Raw genomic sequence first — 21533 nt, 5'->3', positions numbered from 1 at the left:
CATCCCACATCTCTCATTCTAGTGGCAACTACCTTCACGATTCTCCAAGTGATTACCCAAATTACAGCGCTTAAAAATTTTCTATGTTAAAAATTCAGCGTTCCAAAATTCAGCGTACTTCATGGTGGATGCTTATATTTATCTCCCCAACTACTAAACAACTAAAGAACCTGCTAAGAAAACCTTACCGTAATTTTCACAGCTTGTAACGGTGGTGGTGACAGAGAAACAAGATTAAAAATAAGAGAGCGTTCCAAAGTTCCTCACACCAATCTTACCCACTACAGTTCCAAAGATACCCCCTCCCCCAATATATGTACACATACACAATTCTCTTCTCATTTTATCTGTTTATTCTTATATTCTCATACACTCATAAAAAGAAAGAAGGTTACACACTAAGACAATATTCTTATAACCCAAATTCCCACAAAGCACTAAAAAAAAACTAGCACAAAATAACACACACTATAAAGACACTAACGAAGAGACAGACAGGGAGAACATTTGGGAGTCTTGTCATCTTGGTTAAAACACCCCCTGAAACCAGAATGGGGCAGGGTCAAATTTGCTGGACCTAAAGCCCAGTCTTTATAGCATTTTTATTTATTTATTTAAAAATTTATATTCCACATATAACTATGCAGTTTCCATATCACATACATAAAATCTTGTTTCCCTGCTATTACCACATATAAACATAGACATATCTATCATCATCATTAATCGTCCCAACAGGAATAGAGCACAAATTCAATCAATATATGAAAATGTATATTCATTAACTCATGGAACATCATGGAACATGCCTTCCTTTGAACCTCTGTTATATGCTTAGCTATACACAGACAGGTAACCAAAGGTCACATCTTCTACCTACCCTTAAACTATCGAGATGAAATGGAAAAGATTGGGGAGAGGGGAAGGCATATATCCACCAGTACTCATCAGTTCCAAAGGATACATTCTTCCAAACAGTCATATATAAGGGTCCCCAATTATGTCAGCCCCCGCAACCCTCCCAGCAAACAGCCTGTCACTATTTGTCAAAGGCCATGCATGGAGCTTTGCACAGCATGTCATAAGTAATAATCATGCATGTGAAACAAAAAAGGCCCATCACCTGACCCGATTCTCCACCAACTTGTGTCTTGCAGGCGCTTCGGGATCCACAGGGATCTTGAGTCTCTGGTGAAACCACATTTAGAGTACTGTGCAGTTCTGGAGACCACACTTTCAGAAAGATATAACCAGGATAGAATCAGTCTAGAGGCTGGTTACTAAAATGGTCAGTGGTCTTCTTCATAAAGCATATGAGAGGAGATATGAAAAGAAGCTCTGGAACAAGAGGGCATATGAAGCTGAAGGGGGATAGACTTCAATGTAATCTAAGGAAATACTGTAGTTCCTTTATGGAAAGGGTGATAACTGCATGGAACAAATTCCCGGTGGAGATGATAGAGAAGAAGACTGTCTTAATTCAAGAAAGCATAGGACAGGCATGTTGGATTGGAGGAAGAAGATAGATAATGTGAATGGGCAGACTGGATGGGACGCATGGCCTTTATCTGCCATCATTTTCTATGTTTCTATAACAAAGATGCAAATGATGAATGAGACAACACTTTGAGACAACACTTTTTTAATCCAGATGATAACAATCATCAGAAAGTATTCTTTGCTATAGGGAAGTCAGATGTTTCAAGCAGAGATCCCCTTGATCAAAACCTGCAGACCCATTTCAGGAGGCATCAGTAATACTGCAGCCTCTTGAAATAACTTTTTTTATCAGACTGAACAATTCACTTCCTGCTAATGCAGTTGCTGAATGCCTTTTTAGCTGTGCTAGATTAATGTATCACAAAAGCATGAGTTACAGTAATTTTCAAAATTTACTGTAAGCAATGTGCATTGAATTGTTGAGCAATAAAGTTAAGATCAATTAACATTTTTCACTTAAGTAATTTTTTTCTATGCTCTTCACTGTATTTTTAGTTAAGTATTAAAATATATATTTATTTTTCTTAAGTACTTTAACTTAGTACTTTGAACAACACTAGCTTTCTTATAAATTAACTTTTTATGTACATTGCCAAGACTTGATTCAGATTATTTCAGTTTGATATGCTGCCCAAACAACACAACAAACTTTCCATTTCCCCTTACCCCCAAATGCACACACAAGAATTTTTTTTTCAAATAATTTGACTCACCTGAGGATTTTGTTTGTCCATCATCTATACCAAGTGCTAAAGATTCCATCATTTCAGCCTTCAGCCTGTGATATTCAAGGGGTTCCATGCTTCCTTTTGCCACTGCTTGTTCCATGCTCTGTAGGGACTGCTGTTTGTATCCCCCTGATCCATCCATTCCATACTGTCTCTGTTAAGTGAATGATATCAAAATAACCTAAACTTTAATTGAACATGAAACATACACATTCTATAAATCAAAGTCCCAATGACTCCCAGAAATCAGTAAGGCAGGGGTGTCCAATCTGTGGCCCTGGTCGAGGGCGATGAAGTGTTTTCCTCTGCTGCCCCTGGGTGTTTACCGTCTTGCCAGCAACCTCCTCTGTCTTGTTGCAGTGTTTGCGCATTTGTGCGGCCCCAGAAACATTTTTTTTAGCCAATGCGGCCCAGGGAAGCCAAAAGGTTGGACACCCCTGCAGTAAGGTGTGTGTGTGTTGGGGGGGGGGGAACAGGTGGAGCAATTCAAGACCTGCTTAGTGCAGATATATATAAATGATAGATTTAATTTAAATAAAGAAACCCACAGCAGTACTTGAAGGTCCAACTTTTTGTTTCAGTTGGACTTTGTAAATGACATCACATGCATAAAAAAAAAGAAGTAAGGAACAGGATAGGCTACACTATCACAAAAGATCTATGGACATCTTAACATTTAGTGCACACTACATCAGTTAGTGCAGCTTAGAAAAAGGACCCCATAGAGGTTTTGCTCCCAGGTTGGATTGATAGGCAGGATACTAAAAAAAAAAATAAAAATAAAAATTCCAGATACCCACAGGAAATTCAATTGTAGATGTTCACATGAAAACTATTGAGCCAACCTATTGCAACTTATTGCACTTCTTCAAAGGAATTAACAAACAGATGGACAAAGGGGACCCCATAGACATTGTATACTTAGACTTCCAAAAAGCCTTTGACAAGGTACCCCATCAACGCCTACTTCAGAAACTAAAGAACCATGGGGTGGAAGGAGACGTATACAGATGGATCAAGAATTGATTGGCGGGCAGGAAGCAGAGGGTAGGAGTGAAGGGCCATTACTCGGACTGGAGGAAGGTCACAAGTGGTGTTCTGCAGAGGTCGGTGCTTGAACCGCTGCTATTCAATGTATTTAGAAATGATTTAGAAACAGGGACGAAGAGCAAAGTAATAAAATTTGCAGATGACACCAAGCTATTTAATGGGGCTAGGAATAAAGAGGACTGCGAAGATTTACAAAAGGGACCTGCACAAACTAGGGGAGTGGGCGATGAGATGCCAGATGAAGTTCAATATAGAGAAATGCAAAGTCCTACACATAGGAAACAGAAACCGAGGTACAGCTACACGATGGGAGGACTGTTATTGAGTGAGAGTACCCAAGAAAGGGACTTGGGGGTAATAGTTCACATGACAATGAAGCCATCGGCACAATGCGCAGCGGCCACTAAGAAAGCGAATAGAATGCTAGGAATAATCAAGAAGGGTATTGCAAGCAGAACGAAAGAAGTCATCCTGCCGTTGTATCGGGCGATGGTGCGCCCGCATCTGGAGTACTGCGTTCAATATTGGTTGCTGTACCTAAAGAAGTATATGGCGATACTCGAGAGGGTTCAGAAGAGAGCGACGCGTTTGATAAAAGGTATGGAAAACCTTTCATATGCTGAAAGATTAGAGAGACTGGGGCTTTTTTCGCTGGAGAAGCGGAGACTTAGAGGGGATATGATAGAGACTTACAAGATCATGAAGGGCATAGAGAAAGTGGAGAGGGACAGATTCTTCAAACTTTCAACAACTACAAGAATGAGAGGGCATTTGGAAAAATTAAAAGGGGACAGATTCAGAACCAATGCTAGGAAGTTCTTCTTCATCCAACGGGTGGTGGACACCTGGAATGCGCTTCCAGAGGGCGTGATAGGGCAGAGTACGGTATTGGAATTCAAGAAGGAATTGGACAATTTTCTGAAGAAAAAGGGGATAGAAGTGTATAGATAGAGGGCTACTATATAGGTCCTGGACCTGATGGGCCGCCGCATGAGCGGACTGCTGGGCATGATGGACCTCTGGTCTGACCCAGCAGAGGCACGGCTTATGTTCTTAACCTTTTTCTTTTAATCATATTTGTATGGAGTGTGTGACACAGTGGTTAGAACTACAGCCTCAGGACCCTGCGGTTGTGGGCTCAAACCCCATGCTACTACTCCTTGTGACCCTGGGCAAGTCACTTAATCCCCCATTACCCCAGGTACATTAGGTAGAATGTGAGCCCACCGGATAAATAGGGAAAAATGCTTGAGTACCTGAATGTAAACCACTTAGGCTATAAGTGGTATATAAAATACTTAAAATAAAATAAATATTTGTTCCTAGTTATTGTACTACTGTCCAGAACTTGACAGAAAGGACAAAAAATCCAATAATTCATAGTAGCATACCAGCAGAATTATTACATCACCAAGATTATGGAAGCATTGCTGCAATGTGCTAGCTGGCATAAAACCCTAACTGCAACTATTGGCGTACATAAGTGGTCTCAAACTCAAACCCTTTGCAGGGCCACATTTTGGATTTGTAGGTACTTGGAGGGCCTCAGAAAAAAAATAATGTCTTATTAAAGAAATGACAATTTTGCATGAGAAAAAGCTCTTTATAGTTTATAAATATTTCCTTTTCGCTAATAATAATATTGTAATTTATAGCTAAAGAGACATATGATCAAGAAACTGTTTTATTTTACTTTTGTAATTATGATAAAACATACTGAGGGCCTTAAAATAGTACCTAGCAGCCCCCGGGCCGCAAGTTTGAGACCACTAGCCTAGATTGATGTAAAATGTCAAAAAACTCAATTAAAAATAAAATGTACTTACTATAATAAACTGTTACCCATGAAAGCAGTACATTTCCTTGATATAATATATTTATTCTCATGGATTAATAATTTTTTTATATATTACCGTATTTTTCGCTCCATAAGACGCACTTTTTCCACCCCCAAAAAGGGGGTGGAAAAGCAAGTACGTCTTATGAAGCGAAAATACAAATTTGTTAAGCCCGCTGCTGCATCTTTTAAACCCCACCCCCGCCGCCACAAATTTGTTAACCCACTGCCGCATCTTTTAAACTCCCCTGCCGCCGTATATTTTTAACCCCCGCCACTGCTGCATCTTTAAAACCCACCCACCTGCCCGCTCGCTCATTGCTGCATCTTTAAAACCCACCCACCCACCCGCTCGCCTACTCACTGCTGTCGTACCTGGTGGTCCAGCGTATTTCCCAGCCAGAGATCAGGAGCAAGCCCTCCCCGCTCCCACCTGGGCCCAAACGGATCTCCGAATAGCTGCAGTCAGCTTTTGCGGAACTCGTGAGAACTGACTGCAGCCATTCAGAGATCCACGCAGGCCCAGGCGGGAGTGTGGAGGGTTTTCTCCTGATCTCTGCGCATCTGGCCTGTGGCACCTCTGGCTGGGAAAGAAGAGAGCTGTCTAAGGAGGGAGGAATTAAAAAAGGTACTGGGGAAAACGTGGGGGCATGATTTAAAATACTGGGGGGGGAGAATGAGGTTGTATGGGGGGGATGATTTAAGGTACATGGGGGCACTTGGAGGTATGAGGGGATGATTTAACGTACTGGGGGCACATGGGGGTATGGAGGATGATTTAAGGTACATGGGGGTAAGGGGGATGATTTAAGGTACTGGGGGGGTACGTGGGGGGTATGTGGTCTGCCTGCCACTAGGTCTGCCTGCTCTGTGCCCTGTCCCGGCCTACCACTAGACCACCAGAGGGGGGGGGGACAGGGTGCAGAACCTAGCAGGGAGAAGTTGGTTCAGAATGGTTTTTTTTCTTGTTTTCCTCCTCTAAATCTAGGGTGCGTCTTATGGTCAGGTGCATCTTATGGAGTGAAAAATATGGTATATAAGACTATTGACTCTTAAAACAGCAAAATGCTAGTCTACGTTGGGGGTAATTTTATTAAGGTAATTTGTATTGTATAACAGTATACACACACAAAATGCTAAAAAAATTAAATAAAATTACTCCCCACTAAGGTGTCCTTTTACAAAGGTGCGGTAGCGGTTTAACGCGCGGAATACCGCACGTTAAACCGCCTGCCGCGCTAGTACTTAACGCCTCCATTGACGAGAAGTTAGGATTTTAGGCTGCTGTGGGGGTTAGCGCGTGATGAAATGTCCGACGCGCTAACCTCCATAGCGCGCCTTGATAAAAGGAGCCCTAAATAAAAGTATGTGCAACAAGAGTGTGCACAAAAAAACCCCAAAACCAAAAACCACACACAAATTGGATGCAGGGTATTCAGGGGAGGGTATCTTTGAGTGGAGTCATGATTTATGAATGCATTTTAGCAAATGTGCTTCACATGCAAACATTTATGCTGTAATTGGTGTTTAGAAAAACTGGGGAGCAATTTTCCATGGCAGAGGTCAACAGATTTTTCCCCCATATTTAACCATTCCTCAGAAGGGAGGCTATTTCAATTAAAACAATAAAGACAGAAAAAAATTGTGCATACCAACTGAAATTATAGTCAAACTCACCACATTAGTATTAATCAAGATTGTTGAAATGTGTTCCTATCTGATAATTTCCTTTCCTTGATGCCTGCTAGACTAGTCCAGACAAGGTGATTATGCTCCCTAGCCACAGATGGAGGCAAAGAACTCCACTTTTCAGACTTTATCACCAGTACAAGAAGTGGGGCAGATTGTGAGTCAGATTGTAAGCCTGCCAGAACAGACAGGGAAAAATACCTGAGTACCAGAATAAATCCATGGAAAGTGTTCTGAGCTTCCCTGGGATAATGGCATAGAAAATTGAATAAATAAATAAAAATAGATTATGTACTTACCCTGGTAAGCTCTTTTCCAGTAGATAGGTGAGACGAGGTTATTTCCTCATAGCCGCTTGATGTTGCGGAAGGAATCCACTCCAGATTTTTCACTCTGCCTCTGGGCTCTCTAGCTCCACTTTCAATTAGTACCCAAGCACATAGCGCCACCAAATACACATTAAATAACTAAACAGTACCGTTAACCGCCAACACAGGCTTCAAAGAAGCTCAGAAACTACTCCCCAATAAATTGAAACATAGGGCATACAAGAATCAGCTTGAAGCATAAACAGACTGAAAACAGAAAGCAGGCGCAGGAAGAATAGGACGGGAGTCTAGAACGCAGTTCTTCAACTGCCGGTCCGCAGAAAATTCCTGCCAGTCCGCGCAGGACCGGCGAGATCAACATCTTTAATTTCCTGCCAGTCCGCGCAGGACCAGCAAGATCGAAGAGCTGTAGTTCACATTGGCCCAGAGAGATAACGGGGAGCCTACGACAGCCTTGCTTTCTCCCCTCCCAGCAGCTCTCCTTACTTACAAGCGCAGCGATTCAGGAAGGAAGCCTTGGAGCTTTTGCTGAGTCGGCTGCCTCTGATGATGCAACTTCTGCTTTCCTCGGAGGCGGTGCGACTCAACAAAGGACCCGAGGCTGCCTTACTGAATCGCAGCTCTGGCAAATAAGGAGAGTTGCTGGGCATGGTAAAAAAAAAAAAAGGGACAGCTGCTACTGGACCTGGAGAGGGAGAAGGAGAGATGCTGCTGGGAAGGGAGGAGGGAAAGGAGTCTGGGAAGCTGCTGGGCAAGGGGAAAAAAGGGACAGCTGCTACTGGACCTGGATAGGAAGAAGGAGAGATGCTGCTGGGACGGGAGGAGGGAAAGGAGTCCGGGAAGCTGCTGGGCAAGGGGAAAAAGGGACAGCTGCTACTGGACCTGGATTGGGATAAGGAGAGATGATGCTGGGAGAGAAGGAGGGAAAGGAGGCTGGGAAGCTGCTGGGCAAGGGGAAAAAAGGGACAGCTGCTACTGGACCTGGAGAGGGATAAGGAGAGATGCTGCTTGGAGGGGAAGAGGGAAAGGAAAGGGAAGAGAGTTACTGCTGGACAGGGGGAGGAGGGAAGGGAGAAGAAAAAAAAGCTGGCAGGGAGATTAGAGGAGGGGAAGGGGAGAGACAGGAATGAGATGGGAAGGGGGATCAGCAGAGAAATTGAGAGGGACAAAGATGCTAGATCTGGTATAGGAGAGATAAAAATGAAGAGAGCAGTGAAGCTGGAATGAATCATGTAAAAAGGAGAGAGGGGGCATAGGCTGGATGGAAAGGGGAGAGGGGGATAGAAAGAAGACAAATACCATATGGAAGGGGGAGAGGTCAGACAGTAGATGGAAGAGGCAGATGCTGGATTGAAGAGACAGAGAGGGCAGACGCTGGAAGGAAGAGAGTGAAAAGAAGATGAAAGCAGAAACCAGAGACAACAAAAAGGTAGAAACAAATAATTTTATTTCTATTTTGTGATTAGAATATATCAGATTTGAAATATATATCCTGCTGGAGCTGGTGTTAGACATAACTGGGGACTGTAAAGTCCAGGCAGTGGCTTAGGTTTCTCTCTGACCAGGGGGGCAGTTGCCCTAGTTGCACTCCCCTAACCCTATTCCTGCTGTGTGTGACTGCGGAATTCTGTTAGCATGATATTTCTGTGTAGCATTCTGTAATAATTTGGCTTATTCAGTTTTCTTGATAGTAGAGGGGATATATGTGAAGGGGAGGGGAGACAGGGGTTTTGTTGATCCTTGCTCTGTATTATTTGTATTTATAAAATGACAATTGTACAGAATATTGTTTCTTTTTATACTTTAATAAAATACGTTCAGTATAAAATCATAACTGAGGCTTGTGCGGATGGGATCAGATGGTTTGCGAGGACTGAGCTCGCGTTAAATTTCAGACCTAGTAGTTTGGCGGTCCACAAAATAATTTTTTTTCCCCGCCGGTCCATAGGTGTAAAAAGGTTGAAGAACACTGGTCTAGAATGTCTCACCCATCAACAGGGTAAGTACATAAATCTTTTTTTTCCAGTGCAATAGGCGAGACATTCTAGACAGTAGGGGTGTGCAAAAGCAGTCCCCAAAAAGCTAGGGCGGGCTTTCTGCGCCAACCCTTAAGACCGAGGACTGAAAAACAGAGTCCTGTTTTGCCGCCACATCCACTCTGTAGAACCTGGCAAACGTGTGAAGAGAAGACCATGTTTCCACTCTGCAAATCTCCTCAGGGGAGACAGATCTAGTGTTAGCCCACGAAGAATCTACAACCCTGGTAGAATGTGCCTTGACAGAAACAGGAGATTGTTTCCCAGCAAGAACGTAAGCCGACGTAATAACAACATATTTTTATTATCGCATAAGCCATGCGGTTCTATGCAGTTTACAAAAGAGGAAAAACTGACCAGGAATAAGATTATCAGTGAAGTTACAAAGGTAGTCTACAGTATATATTTACAAAGTGGTAGAAAGATTAATGACAAGGGGCTGCCACATAACTTGGCAACAGTGGTAAACGGTAAGGTTTAGAGGTAGGCAGTTAAGCTTTACAAAGGAGGTATAGCAGACCAGTATCCGTGAGTTCTCTCAATAAATGACAAGCTAAGAACATAAGAATAGCCTTACTGGGTTAGACCAATTGTCCATCAAGCCCAGTAGCCAGTTCTCACGGTGGCCAATCCATGTCCCTAGTACCTGGCCAAAACCCAAGGCGTAGCTTAAGTTAGCATTTTGAGGTAGCTTCTGAGAGTATCTAAGAAGGACTGCTGAATTTCAGGAAAAGGTATGTTTTAGGAGCTTCCTAAAGTGCATGTAAGAGACCAGTTGACTCAATTCTGGGTCTTTAGTGGCAGCTTGGTAAGATAATAGTCTTCTGGTGAATCTTTTTTGAGTGCAGCCTACGATTGATGACATGTGGATCGAACAGGTCCAGCGAATATGAATTGATTAGTGAGGTAGTTATGAATAGACCATACAATGCTTTGTAAAAAGAGGCATCTGAATTTGAAGAACACCTGACGTAATGGCCCTACAGATCCATCTGGAAATTGAGGCCTTGGAAGCGGTAGCGCCCCGCTGAACTGAATGAGTCAGCACAAACAAATGGTCAGAGAGACGAAACTCGTTAGTGACCTCCAGATAACGTAAGAGAACTAAGCACATAAGCACATAAGCACATAAGCAATGCCTCTGCTGGGTCAGACCTGAGGTCCATCGTGCCCAGCAGTCCGCTCACGCGGCGGCCCAACAGGTCCAGAACCTGCGTAATAATCCTCTTGCACACATCCAGTTTCTTCAACAGGTGGTCCTGTGTCTTGGAACCTGTTGGTTGAAAGGCAGGCAAACACACTTCCTGATTAACATGGAGAGCCAAAACTACCTTCAGCAGGAAGGAAGGAACCGTCCGAAGGGAAACTCCGCCTTCAAAATATAGAGGAAAGGGTCTCTGCAAGACAAAGCCTGCAGTTCAGACACGCCAAAGTAATGGCTTCAAATCCAAGAGGGAAGCATCTCAAAAGGGCCCTTGGCAAGCTAGACAACACCTAGTTAAAGTCCCAAGAAGGGAAAGGATGTTTAACTGGCAGTCTGACACAAAGAGCCCCCTTCAAAAATCTAGCAACATCAGGATGAGACGCCAAGGAGGACCAACACTCCCAGGATCTAAAACAGGAGAGCCCAGCCACATGGACCTAAAGAGAAGCCACAGCGAGACCTTTATCCAAACCAGTCTAAAGAACGGCGAGAATCAACGAGATCGGAGCTGAATAAGGGTCCACCTGGTCCTGGGCACACCAATGTTGGAAGCCCTTTCACTCCTTAGCATAAGCAGACACCGTGGATGACTTCTAAGACTTCAGAAGAGTATCTACAACCAGGTCAGAATATCCTTCATGCTCTAAGGCTGCATGCTCAAGAGCCATGTCATAAAAGCAAAGTGACCCAAATCCTTGGAGACTGGACCCTGCATGAGAAGGTCCAGATAGGTGCTCAGCCAAAGGCTGCGACCTCTGCATAGACGCATAAGATCTGCGTACCATGGTCTGCGAGGCCAATCTGGAGCCACCAGAATGATGCAGCCCAGATGAGCCACGATCATCGGCCAAGGAGGAAAAACATACAGAATAATCGAGGCCATGGCTGCACCAGAGTGTCGAGGCCCATGCTGCCGGGCTCCGATCTTAGACTGAAGAATTGATCCGCTTTCTTGTTTCTTGCAGTGGCTATGAAGTCAAAAGCGGGGCCACCCCCAGCACTCCACTATTGCTTGAAATGCCTCTGGGGACAGGTCAAAGTCCGGGTCAAAGTCCGGGGTGCTGTTGCCAGCCCAAAACGCAGGACCAGGAACTGGTAATGTTTTTCCAGAACATGAAACAGGAAAAATTTGCAGTGGGTCAGAAAAATGTAATGTAATGTAATTTATTTCTTATATACCGCTACATCCGTTAGGTTCTAAGCGGTTTACAGAAAATATACATTAAGATTAGAAATAAGAAAGGTACTTGAAACATTCCCTTACTGTCCCGAAGGCTCACAATCTAACTAAAGTACCTGGAGGGTAATAGAGAAGTGAAAAGTAGAGTTAGAGGAAAAATAAAAATAAAATAAACATTTTAACAAGACAGCATTGATCTAAATACTTTGGAAGGTAGAAGAGAGGAGAGAAAGGAATAGAAGCAGAAGGGGGAGCCGTTGAACAGTAGAATTCTGGAGAAATTTAAATGATAGAAATAGAACAAAACAAAGACAAAAGGCAAAACAATAGATAAGATTAAAGATAAATCATAAGCTGGAAAGAAAAATAAAATAAAATGGGAATGGGAATGTGCAAGTATGCCTCTGTGAGATCCAGAGAGGCAAGAAACTCTCCTGGGGCCACTGCTGCAACGATGGAACGCATGGTCTCTATTCAGAAGTGGGAAATCTTGAGAGCCGCATTCATGTGCTGAAGATCCAGAATAGGCCTCCAATCTTCCGAGTCTCTCGTTGGCACGATAAAGTAAATAGCATATCTGCCTAAGCCTGAGAGGTCAGGCAGTACTGGCTCTATAGCCCAAATATCCAGTAAGCACTGAACAGTGACCTGAACCCAGAGCATTTTGTCCAGGCGACCTGAAGAAGAGTCTACAAACTAATCTGTCAGAGTCTGAGCAAATTCCAGTTTGTAGCCCGACAGAATAATATCCAAGACCCACTGGTCGGATGTAATGCGCATCCTGGCAGGAAGAAACGCCGAGATCCAGCCCCCTATCCGCAGAGGAGCATCCCTCAGCCTGGTGTCACTGAGCCTTTCTGGCAGAGGGTGCAGAATGGGAGGTTGAAAGCTGGGAATCCCTGTAGCCAGCACATCATCGTCAGAAGTCCTATGAAAATTTCTGTGACAAGGCATTTGCATACGGTCTGGAGCACCATGAGCCACAAAAATTAGAACGACCGGAACCCATGAAGGGTCTGGATCTACTATTAGGCAGAGTCTTAGAGCGACGGTTCATCACAGAATCCATGAGGTCGTCCAGATCTTTGCCAAACAATAACTGCCCCTTAAAAGTCAACCTAGCCAACGTAGCCTTGGAAGTGGAATCACCAGCCCACTGTCTGACCCAAAGCATCCAGAGATGGAGTACGTTGACACCTTTCCCAACACTCTCATGAGGTCATACAATGCATCAGTCATATAATCTGTCCCAGTCATTAGAAGTTGAGGAGGGGGATCCACCGCCTCAATTTCCAGTGTGCACAGTCAAGAAAGACAGGCACATGACACAAAAGACACCACCAAAGCAGGTTTGATACCTAAAGTAGCTGAATCAAAAAGTTTCCTGAGGACCCCATCCACACAGCAGTTCTGCATATCATTTAACACAAACACCACTCTCATTGGAAAGAGAGGTGCACTTAAATCACCTGCACCACCAAAGTATTCACCCTGGGCTGACCCAAAAGCTGCCGACACTCCTGTGCCAGAGGATACAAGCAGGACATAGCTTTAGTAATTTTCAGAGTTCCCTCCGGAGAGTCAAACTGCTCCAAGATAAGAACGCTTATATCAGGGTGCCAGGGAAAAGTTGCAGACTGTGAGCACAAACCACAAAGTCAGGAGGACGAAGTGGACTGAACCTGCCAAGTGATTAAATTCAATTCCTGCAAAGACTCAGCAATCAGGTCCAACAAAGTCAAAAACTTAAATAAGTGTAGGACCGTAGGATCATCCCCATGATCCAAGACCCCAGAGGCATCCACAATCCCTGATCTCCCGCCCCGAGAAGCACTGTATCTGCAAACAAGGGATCAGTGAGGGAAACATCAGCATCCGGGTCCCTCAGATTAGGATGCATGAAAAGCAATGTTACTTACCGTAACAGTTGTTATCCAGGGACAGCAGGCAGCTATTCTCACTAGTGGGTGATGTCATCAGACAGAGCCCCGGTACGGACGTCTCACAAGCACGTGTTGCTTGTAGAAACTTAAAGTTTCTAGATGCCCGCACCGCGCATGCGCCGGTGCCTTCCTACCCGGAGATCCGGGCGTGTCTCCTCAGTTCAGGTAGCTAGCCTGAGAAGCCAACCCAGGGGAGGTGGGTGGGACGTGAGAATAGCTGCCTGCTGTCCCTGGATAACAACTTTTACGGTAAGTAACATTGCTTTATCCCAGGACAAGCAGGCAGGTATTCTTACTAGTGGGTGACCTCCAAGCTAACCTCAGTGGGATGGAGGGGGAGTTGGCGACTTAAGAGAATAAATTTTTCAATACTGTTTGGCCAAACTGTCCATCCCGTCTGGAGAGGGTATCCAGACAATAATGTGAGGTGAATGTGTGAACCGAGGACCAGGTGGCAGCCTTGCAAATTTCCTCGATTGGTGTTGATCTGAGGAATGCTACTGAGGCTGCCATTGCTCTGACCTTATGGGCTGTGACCTTACAAGGAAGTGATAATCCAGCCTGGGCATAGCAGAAAGAGATACAAGCCGCCATCCAATTAGAGATGGTGCGCTTTGATATGGGTCTTCCCAGCTTATTAGGATCGAAGGAGACAAAAAGTTGAGGAGTGGATCTGTGTGGCTTGGTGCGATCCAGGTAGAAAGCCAAGGCACGTTTGCAGTCTAGAGTGTGAAGGGCTGATTCTCCGTGGTGAGAATGAGGCTTAGGGAAGAATACTGGAAGTACAATGGATTGGTTGAGATGAAATTCGGAGACCACCATAGGCAGGAATTTCGGGTGAGTGCGGAGGACCACCTTGTCATGGTGGAATACTGTGAATGGTGGGTCCGCCATCAATGCCTGGAGTTCGCTGACTCTGCGAGCGGACGTGAGGGCTACAAGGAAAAGCACTTTCCAGGTGAGATACTTCAGAGGGGCCCTGTTGAGTGGTTCAAACGGGGGCTTCATGAGGTGGGAAAGGACTACATTGAGGTCCCAAACCACTGGGGGTGGTTTGAGAGGAGGGTTAACATGGAAGAGTCCTTTCATAAATCTGGCGACCACCGGATGGGCCGAGAGGGGTTTCCCTTGTAGAGGCTGGTGGAACGCCGCAATAGCGCTCAGGTGGACTCGTATGGATGTGGACTTGAGCCCAGATTGAGATAGGTGTAGGAGATAGTCCAGCACGGAGGATAAGGAAGCTCGCTGAGGTTCCTTTGACTTAGAAACACACCATGAGGAGAATCTGGTCCATTTCTGGGAGTAGCATTGTCGAGTGGCGGGCTTCCTGGAAGCTTCCAAGACCTCCCTCACTTCTTGTGAGAATTGGTGAGGGGTTACGTTGAGAGGAACCAAGCTGTCAGGTGGAGAGACTGCAGGTTGGGATGAAGTAGTGATCCTTGATGTTGAGTAAGTAGTGAAGGAAACACTGGAAGTGGTACTGGTTCCCTGCTGCTGAGTTGGAGTAGGAGGGAGAACCAAGGTTGTCTGGGCCACCGAGGAGCTATTAGAATCATGGTGGCCCGTTCGAGTTTCAGCTTGACCAGAGTCTTCTGGATCAGCGGGAATGGTGGGAACGCATATAGAAATCGTTTCCCCCAGTTCAGTAGAAAAGCATCTGCCTCGAGGCGATGAGGAGTGTAAATCCTGGAGCAAAACTGAGGCAGTTTGGCGTTGTGGGGAGCCGCAAAGAGGTCTATCTGAGGCGTCCCCCATTGCGTGAAGATTTGGTGAAGGGGGCTGGAATGGAGAGACCATTCGTGCGGTTGTAGCAGACGGCTTAGTTTGTCTGCTAAGACGTTGTTCTCCCCCTGGATGTATACTGCTCTGAGTAGGGTGTTGTGGCGCACCGCCCAGTCCCAGACTCGTAGAGCTTCCTGGCAAAGGAGGGCCGAGCCCGTGCCTCCTTGCTTGTTGATATAATACATGGCGGCCTGATTGTCTGTGCGAATGAGGATTACCATGTCGTGGAGTAGGTGTTGGAAAGCTTGGAGCGCATTGAAGATGGCTCTGAGTTCCAGTAGATTGATTTGGTGTAGTCTCTCCGCATTGGTCCAGAATCCTTGGGTGCGGAGACCCTCCAGATGGGCCCCCCATGCGTAATTCGACGAATCGGTCGTGAGGACTTTCTGATGGGGGGGAGAGTGCATCAGCAAACCTCTGGATAGATTCGAAGAGGTCATCCACCAAAGTAGAGACTGCCGAAGAGCAGGTGTGACTAAGATGCGTTTGGATAGTGGATCGGATGTCTGATTCCACTGTGATGCCAGGGTCCACTGGGGGATCCTGAGGTGGAGTCTGGCAAAGGGTGTCACATGTACTGTGGAGGCCATATGGCCCAGGAGCACCATCAGTTGTCTCGCCGGTAGGGTTTGGCGAGTCGACACCGACTGGCAGAGATGAAGAAGAGACTCCATGCGTTGCCGAGGTAGGAATGCTCGGAGTCGGGTGGTGTCCAGGACCGCTCCGATGAAGGGGAGGGTCTGGGTGGGTTGTAGATGAGACTTGGAGAAGTTGATCTCGAAGCCCAAATTCTGGAGGAAGTAGGTTGTAGCCACGGCCGCCGAAGTGACCTCTGGGGCTGACGGGGCCTTGATGAGCCAGTCGTCGAGGTATGGGAATACCTGTAGACCCCTGTCCCGGAGTGCTGCGGCCACTACCACCAGGCACTTTGTGAAGACTCTGGGGGACGAAGATAGGCCGAATGGTAGCACTCGATACTGTAGGTGCAGATTTCCCACCCGAAATCTGAGGAACTTTCGGGAGGCCGGGTGAATGGGGATGTGAGTGTAGGCCTCCTTGAGATCCAGGGAGCATAACCAGTCGTTCTGCTCGAGGAGGGGGTATAGAGAAGCCAAAGTCAGCATGCGAAACTTCTCTTTGACCAGGAACTTGTTGAGGGCCCGAAGGTCTAAAATGGGTCGCAGGTCGCCCGTTTTCTTCGGGACGAGGAAGTACCGGGAGTAAAACCCTCGGTTCAATTGGTCTGACGGGACCGGCTCGACAGCCCGAAGCTGGAGTAAGGTTTGGACTTCCTGAAGAAGAAGGGCGGTCTGCGTCGAGCTTGAAGGATACTCTCTTGGGGGATGGTCCGGGGGGACCCGGTGGAATTGAAGAGAGTATCCTTCTCTTATGATGGTGAGGACCCATAGGTCCGTAGTTATGGCCTCCCATCGATGGTAGAAAAGATGGAGGCGGCCCCCTATGGGAGAGGCCGAGGTTATGCTCCCGGGGGGGGCGTCAAAAGGGCTGGGGGGCCTTAGGTACGGCCGGTGGCTGAGGTTTTTGCTGAGACTTCTGGGGAGGTTGTCTCTTCGCAGGCTGCCTCGCAGCAGGCGTTTGTCTGGGCATGTAACGCCGCTGGTAAATCAGGGGTGGCCTGGAAGGTCGAGACTGTTGAGGTTTGGGTTTGGGCCGCAGGATGGATTGAAAGGATTTTTCATGATCCGACAGCTTCTTGGTAACAGTTTCGATAGACTCATCGAACAGGTCAGCTCCCGCACATGGTACGTTGGCGAGTCTGTCCTGAAGGTTGGGATCCATATCGATGGTACGGAGCCATGCCAGGCGACGCATCGCTACCGCGCTTGCGGCGGCGCGTGCCGAGAGTTCGAATGCATCGAAGGAGGATTGCATCAGCTGGAGGCGTAATTGGGAGAGAGAGGCTACCACTTCCTCGAACTCGAATCGAGCTTGGTTGTCTATGAACGGAGTGAACTTGCGGAGCACCGGCAAGAAGAACTCCAAATAGGAAGAGAAAAAGAAGTTGTAGTTTAGCACCCGTGACGCCATCATGGAGTTTTGGTAGAATTTTCTACCAAATTTGTCCATCGTTCTCCCCTCTCGGCCCGGCGGTACAGAGGCGTAGACCTGGGAGGGATGAGAGCGTTTTAGGGAGGACTCGACCAGCAGGGATTGGTGGGAGAGTTGGGGGCCCTCGAACCCTTTATGGTGCACGATGCGGTATCGAGCATCGAGTTTGCTGGGAATCGCCGGTATGGAGTACGGTGTTTCGAAACACTGCATGAAGGTCTGATCCAGCAATTTATGCAGGGGGAGCCGAAGCGACTCCGTTGGGGGGTTAGGTAAATGCATGGTGTCCAGATACTCTTTGGAGTATCGGGAGCCCGTGTCAAGGGTCACATCCAGATCATCCGCCATTTGTCGGAGGAATGATGAGAAGGACAATTGTTCCGCCAGCGTCGGTCTGTGGGACGGGCTGGCGGAGGAGGAGGCCTCCAGGTCCGTGGACATCGGGGAGTGACAAGGAGAATCGGGCACCGGTGTCTCCTCGTACTCTGGGCCCCTCGGAGGGGACGCCTCTGATGAGGAGTATCCCCTACGTTGCAGTTTTTTCTGCGGTGACACCTCCGAATAGCGTGAGGAGTGCCAGGATGAGTGTCTCGATCGGTGCCCGTCTCGGTGGCGGGACGGGGATCGGGATCGTCTGTGCATCGCATGGTCTCCCGAGGTCCCCAAGTGGATAGGGCTGGAAGCAGTGGATCGCCACTGGGTTTGCGATGCGGGTTCCTGCGATGCTACCCAAGTCTGGTAAGGAGTACGGAGGAACTCTTCCTGACTATGCCCAGGGCTTCGAGTATCGATCGAAGGTCTGGTCCCATGTTGGCGCGGAGGCGTAATGGGTTCTAATGGCGGCATGTCGGTAAGCGAGGCTTGCCGCGTGGGTATCGCCGCCCTCCCTCGTTCGTCCTCGTCGGTTGTCGAGGTCGAACGGTGTGGGGGAGGGGGAGGGGGCGGACCGCCCCTTTGGACCGGTACCGGGAGGTCACCCTGTATGGCAGCGATGAGCCCGGGTCCGATGGTCTGCATGAGCTCAACGAATTGAGCTTCCAGCACGGACCGTAGCGAAGCCGATAGGGAGGGATCCGCACCGAAAGGGGGTCCTCCTGCACGGGCATCGCGCTCCTTCGAGGTCGAGTGCTTCTGCTTAGTAGCTTTCGGCACTTTGATGACCATTGGTGGCACTGTGGAAGGAAGAGGTACCTGAACCGAGGAGACCGGGGCAGGCACCGACGTCGAGCTCGTGGATGGTGTCGGGGCGAGCGATGCCGGTTTCACCGCACTCGATGCAGGAGGAGTCGATGCCGGTTTCGCCCGCACCGGGGAGGTATCAGATGAAGTGGAGGCTGAGGGATCCTTAGCTGCGTCCATCTTGAACATCGATTCCCACAATAGGCAACGCCGCTTGAAAGAGCGTGCCGTAAGGGTAGAGCAAGGCCCGCACGATTTCGGGATGTGGTCAGGGCCCAAACACTGCAAACAGCGCCAGTGAGGGTCCGTGAGTGAAATCGCGCGTTGGCACTTGCTGCACTTTTTAAAACCGGTGATTGGCCGGGACATAGGCCGGAAAATCTCTGCCGCGAGGTCGAAGCCCGTGGGCCTGAGCCACGTGGCCGGCCCGTTCGACCCGCCGGAGGAAATAATCTTCTCCTTTTTTTTTTTTTTTGAAAAAGAAAAAGAACTGTTAAAGTAATTAAAAGAAACGAAAACGAAAACGCGGACAAGGAAGGCAAATTTAACTGAATTCAGCTAGCGCATGAAGAAGTTGAACTTCTCAGCTCCGCGGAAAAGAAAGAACTGAGGAGACACGCCCGGATCTCCGGGTAGGAAGGCACCGGCGCATGCGCGGTGCGGGCATCTAGAAACTTTAAGTTTCTACAAGCAACACGTGCTTGTGAGACGTCCGTACCGGGGCTCTGTCTGATGACATCACCCACTAGTGAGAATACCTGCCTGCTTGTCCTGGGATAAGCCGCAGTAGGCTAAGGCGAGGATATGCCAAAAGACGCCACTAAGATGCTGCTGAGGGGGAAGAACACTTGTTCTGAAACTCGGACCACAATAATTTCATAAATTTGGCAAAAGTGTCCAGCTCCTGGGGCGAAGAGTCACTCTTTGACGACTTACATTTGCGTTTCTTAGGCTGCAGAGGGTCCACAGTCTGGAAGTACCAGTTATGCCAAGCTCCGAAAGCAACGATGGCCGCCCCGCTTAAACAGTAAGTGAGACCACATCAGGGACGGCCCCAAGCTCAAGAAAAAACTATGCAGGCTGGCTTAACAGGTACCCAGTGGGATTAGCCTGTCAGCTACAGACAGAAATCTGATATTTTCAAGCAGGCAGAGCTTCAAAATTACTCCAAACACCAAATTACCTGAAAGGGATGAAATACCATCGAATTAAAAATAATAAAATGGGGTGAGCAGAACAAATACTCCTGCAGGCACATGTGCAGAAGGAAAGAACTGAAGGTGGAGCAAGAGAGCCCAGTGAAGTACAACAGAGGCAGAGTGAAAAATCCGGAGTGGATTCCTTCTGCAGCTATGAGGAAATAACCCTACTGTCTAGAATGTCTCACCTATTGCACTGGAAATAAATTTATAAACTGGTTAGTAATAATTGTTTGCACCTGGAGTTTCTGGAACTCGTCCTGTTCTTGTCTTGATTCTTGAGATCTTCTCCATCTGTCCTCCTCATCCTGTAACCGCCTTGCCAGTGCCAAATCTCTAGAACATCTACCTGTATTTTCACCTGACCAAACAGACAAAAAAGGAGCATACGTCATTGGATCAACTGTGTTAATATGTTAATGAGTTCCATACCCCATTTCCCCTCCCTTCCTACCCTGCCAAGCTCTGCACCCTGTCCCCCCTCCTTGCCCTGTACCCTGTCATCTCTCCTTCCTTCCTGATCCCTTGCAGACCTGCACTGGACCTGCCGTAAGACCTGGTCATCCAGTGGTGGGACAGGAGGGATCCCTTCCACCTCCTGTCCCGGCCAACTGTGACAACTTTTACCTCCCTTCTGCCTTCCCCATTTACCTTTCAAATCCCTGGTGGTCCAGCAGTGGGCCAGGATAGGAGCGATCTTCCTGCGCTCTTGTCCCTTGCAGAGCTGCTAGCTGATTGGCTGCTCTGAGGTCTCGCTGGGGTACATTTGGGAGTGACGATTGGGTGAAACTATGCTAATTGGTTAGTATATGGGCATTGCTTACACCGATTAACACCAATTAACTTATGAGCTCTTACCACCTCAAGCGTTATAATAGCTGTTATTAAAAAATTAGACAAAGGAAAATTTATGCATCATACCTGATAATTTTCTAGCACAGCACATGGCCAAATCTAACAGAAAGAAATAAAAGGAATAGATAGTGACCTAAAGGGTAGGACCCTGAATTCATCTGGTGTGACTAAAGGAAAATATAAAAATTATCAGGTATGAAATATATAATTTTTCCTTCCACATCATCAGTAGCAGATGAATCCAGAGACAAGTGAGATGTAGCAAAGCAGTCCTTAGTAGAGCAGATCGAGACTAGAACATTCAAAGGAGGACATACCAGTCCATGTAGTTCGCAAGGACCCAATAGGACCACCATTATAGAAAAAGACTACCAAGAACATCTGTCCAAAGTATATCTACCCTGGACAGGACCCGGTGCTCCACAAAAAAAAAATAAAACTAGAAGCTGTGCACCAAGCTTACCAAGAACGAGATATGTACCACTCAATGTAAAGAGATGGCCCATTAGTACACTCCCTACTTCAGGAGGGAGTTGAAACCAAAAACTTAGGTGGAGAGACAAGGAAATGTCCCCAGAGATGCACAGGGCACACCAATCTGAGCACCTAGGGAGGCATCAGGAAAAAATAGGGCGGGCACGCCTCCCCTAGGAAAGGAGCTGTACTACTGACACACTCTCCACCATCAAAGAAGGCATCTGGCACAGCAGCCCCAAAAGAAGGGCTGTGCCCAACCACCAGCCAAGGGTAGAGCTTGACTCCAATATCCAGTGATTGAGCCCACTCAGTCTCAGAGATCAACCAGTGCACAAGCCCCAGAGATGGAGTGGCGTTCTATCACCACAGAAGGCTCTACGTTAAATCGGCATTCAGAGCTACACTCTACCATAATAGATAGAGCAGTTCCAAGGAGGAGTCTGGAATGGAGCCCTACCCCCAGAGCTAGGGCTAC

General features: G+C 47.1%; 1 protein-coding gene across 3 annotated transcripts in view; it reads right to left on the bottom strand.

The window, feature by feature from the left end:
• ZUP1 (zinc finger containing ubiquitin peptidase 1) overlaps positions 1 to 21533 on the bottom strand; it is a 62924-nt gene that overhangs the window by 21177 nt on the left and 20214 nt on the right. For all 3 annotated transcript variants that reach the window (XM_033936704.1, XM_033936702.1, XM_033936703.1), the window contains exons 4-5: positions 19966 to 20087; positions 2214 to 2382 (exon numbers count right to left, since the gene is read on the bottom strand). In XM_033936704.1, coding sequence (XP_033792595.1) covers positions 2214 to 2382; positions 19966 to 20087 — 291 coding nt within the window. The remainder of the gene's footprint in view (positions 1 to 2213; positions 2383 to 19965; positions 20088 to 21533) is intronic.

The sequence above is a fragment of the Geotrypetes seraphini genome, chromosome 3 (assembly GCF_902459505.1).
Source record: "Geotrypetes seraphini chromosome 3, aGeoSer1.1, whole genome shotgun sequence".
Lineage (NCBI taxonomy): Eukaryota > Metazoa > Chordata > Amphibia > Gymnophiona > Dermophiidae > Geotrypetes > Geotrypetes seraphini.
Note: the sequence above shows the minus strand (reverse complement) of the source record. Positions and strands in the feature narration are given on the sequence as shown.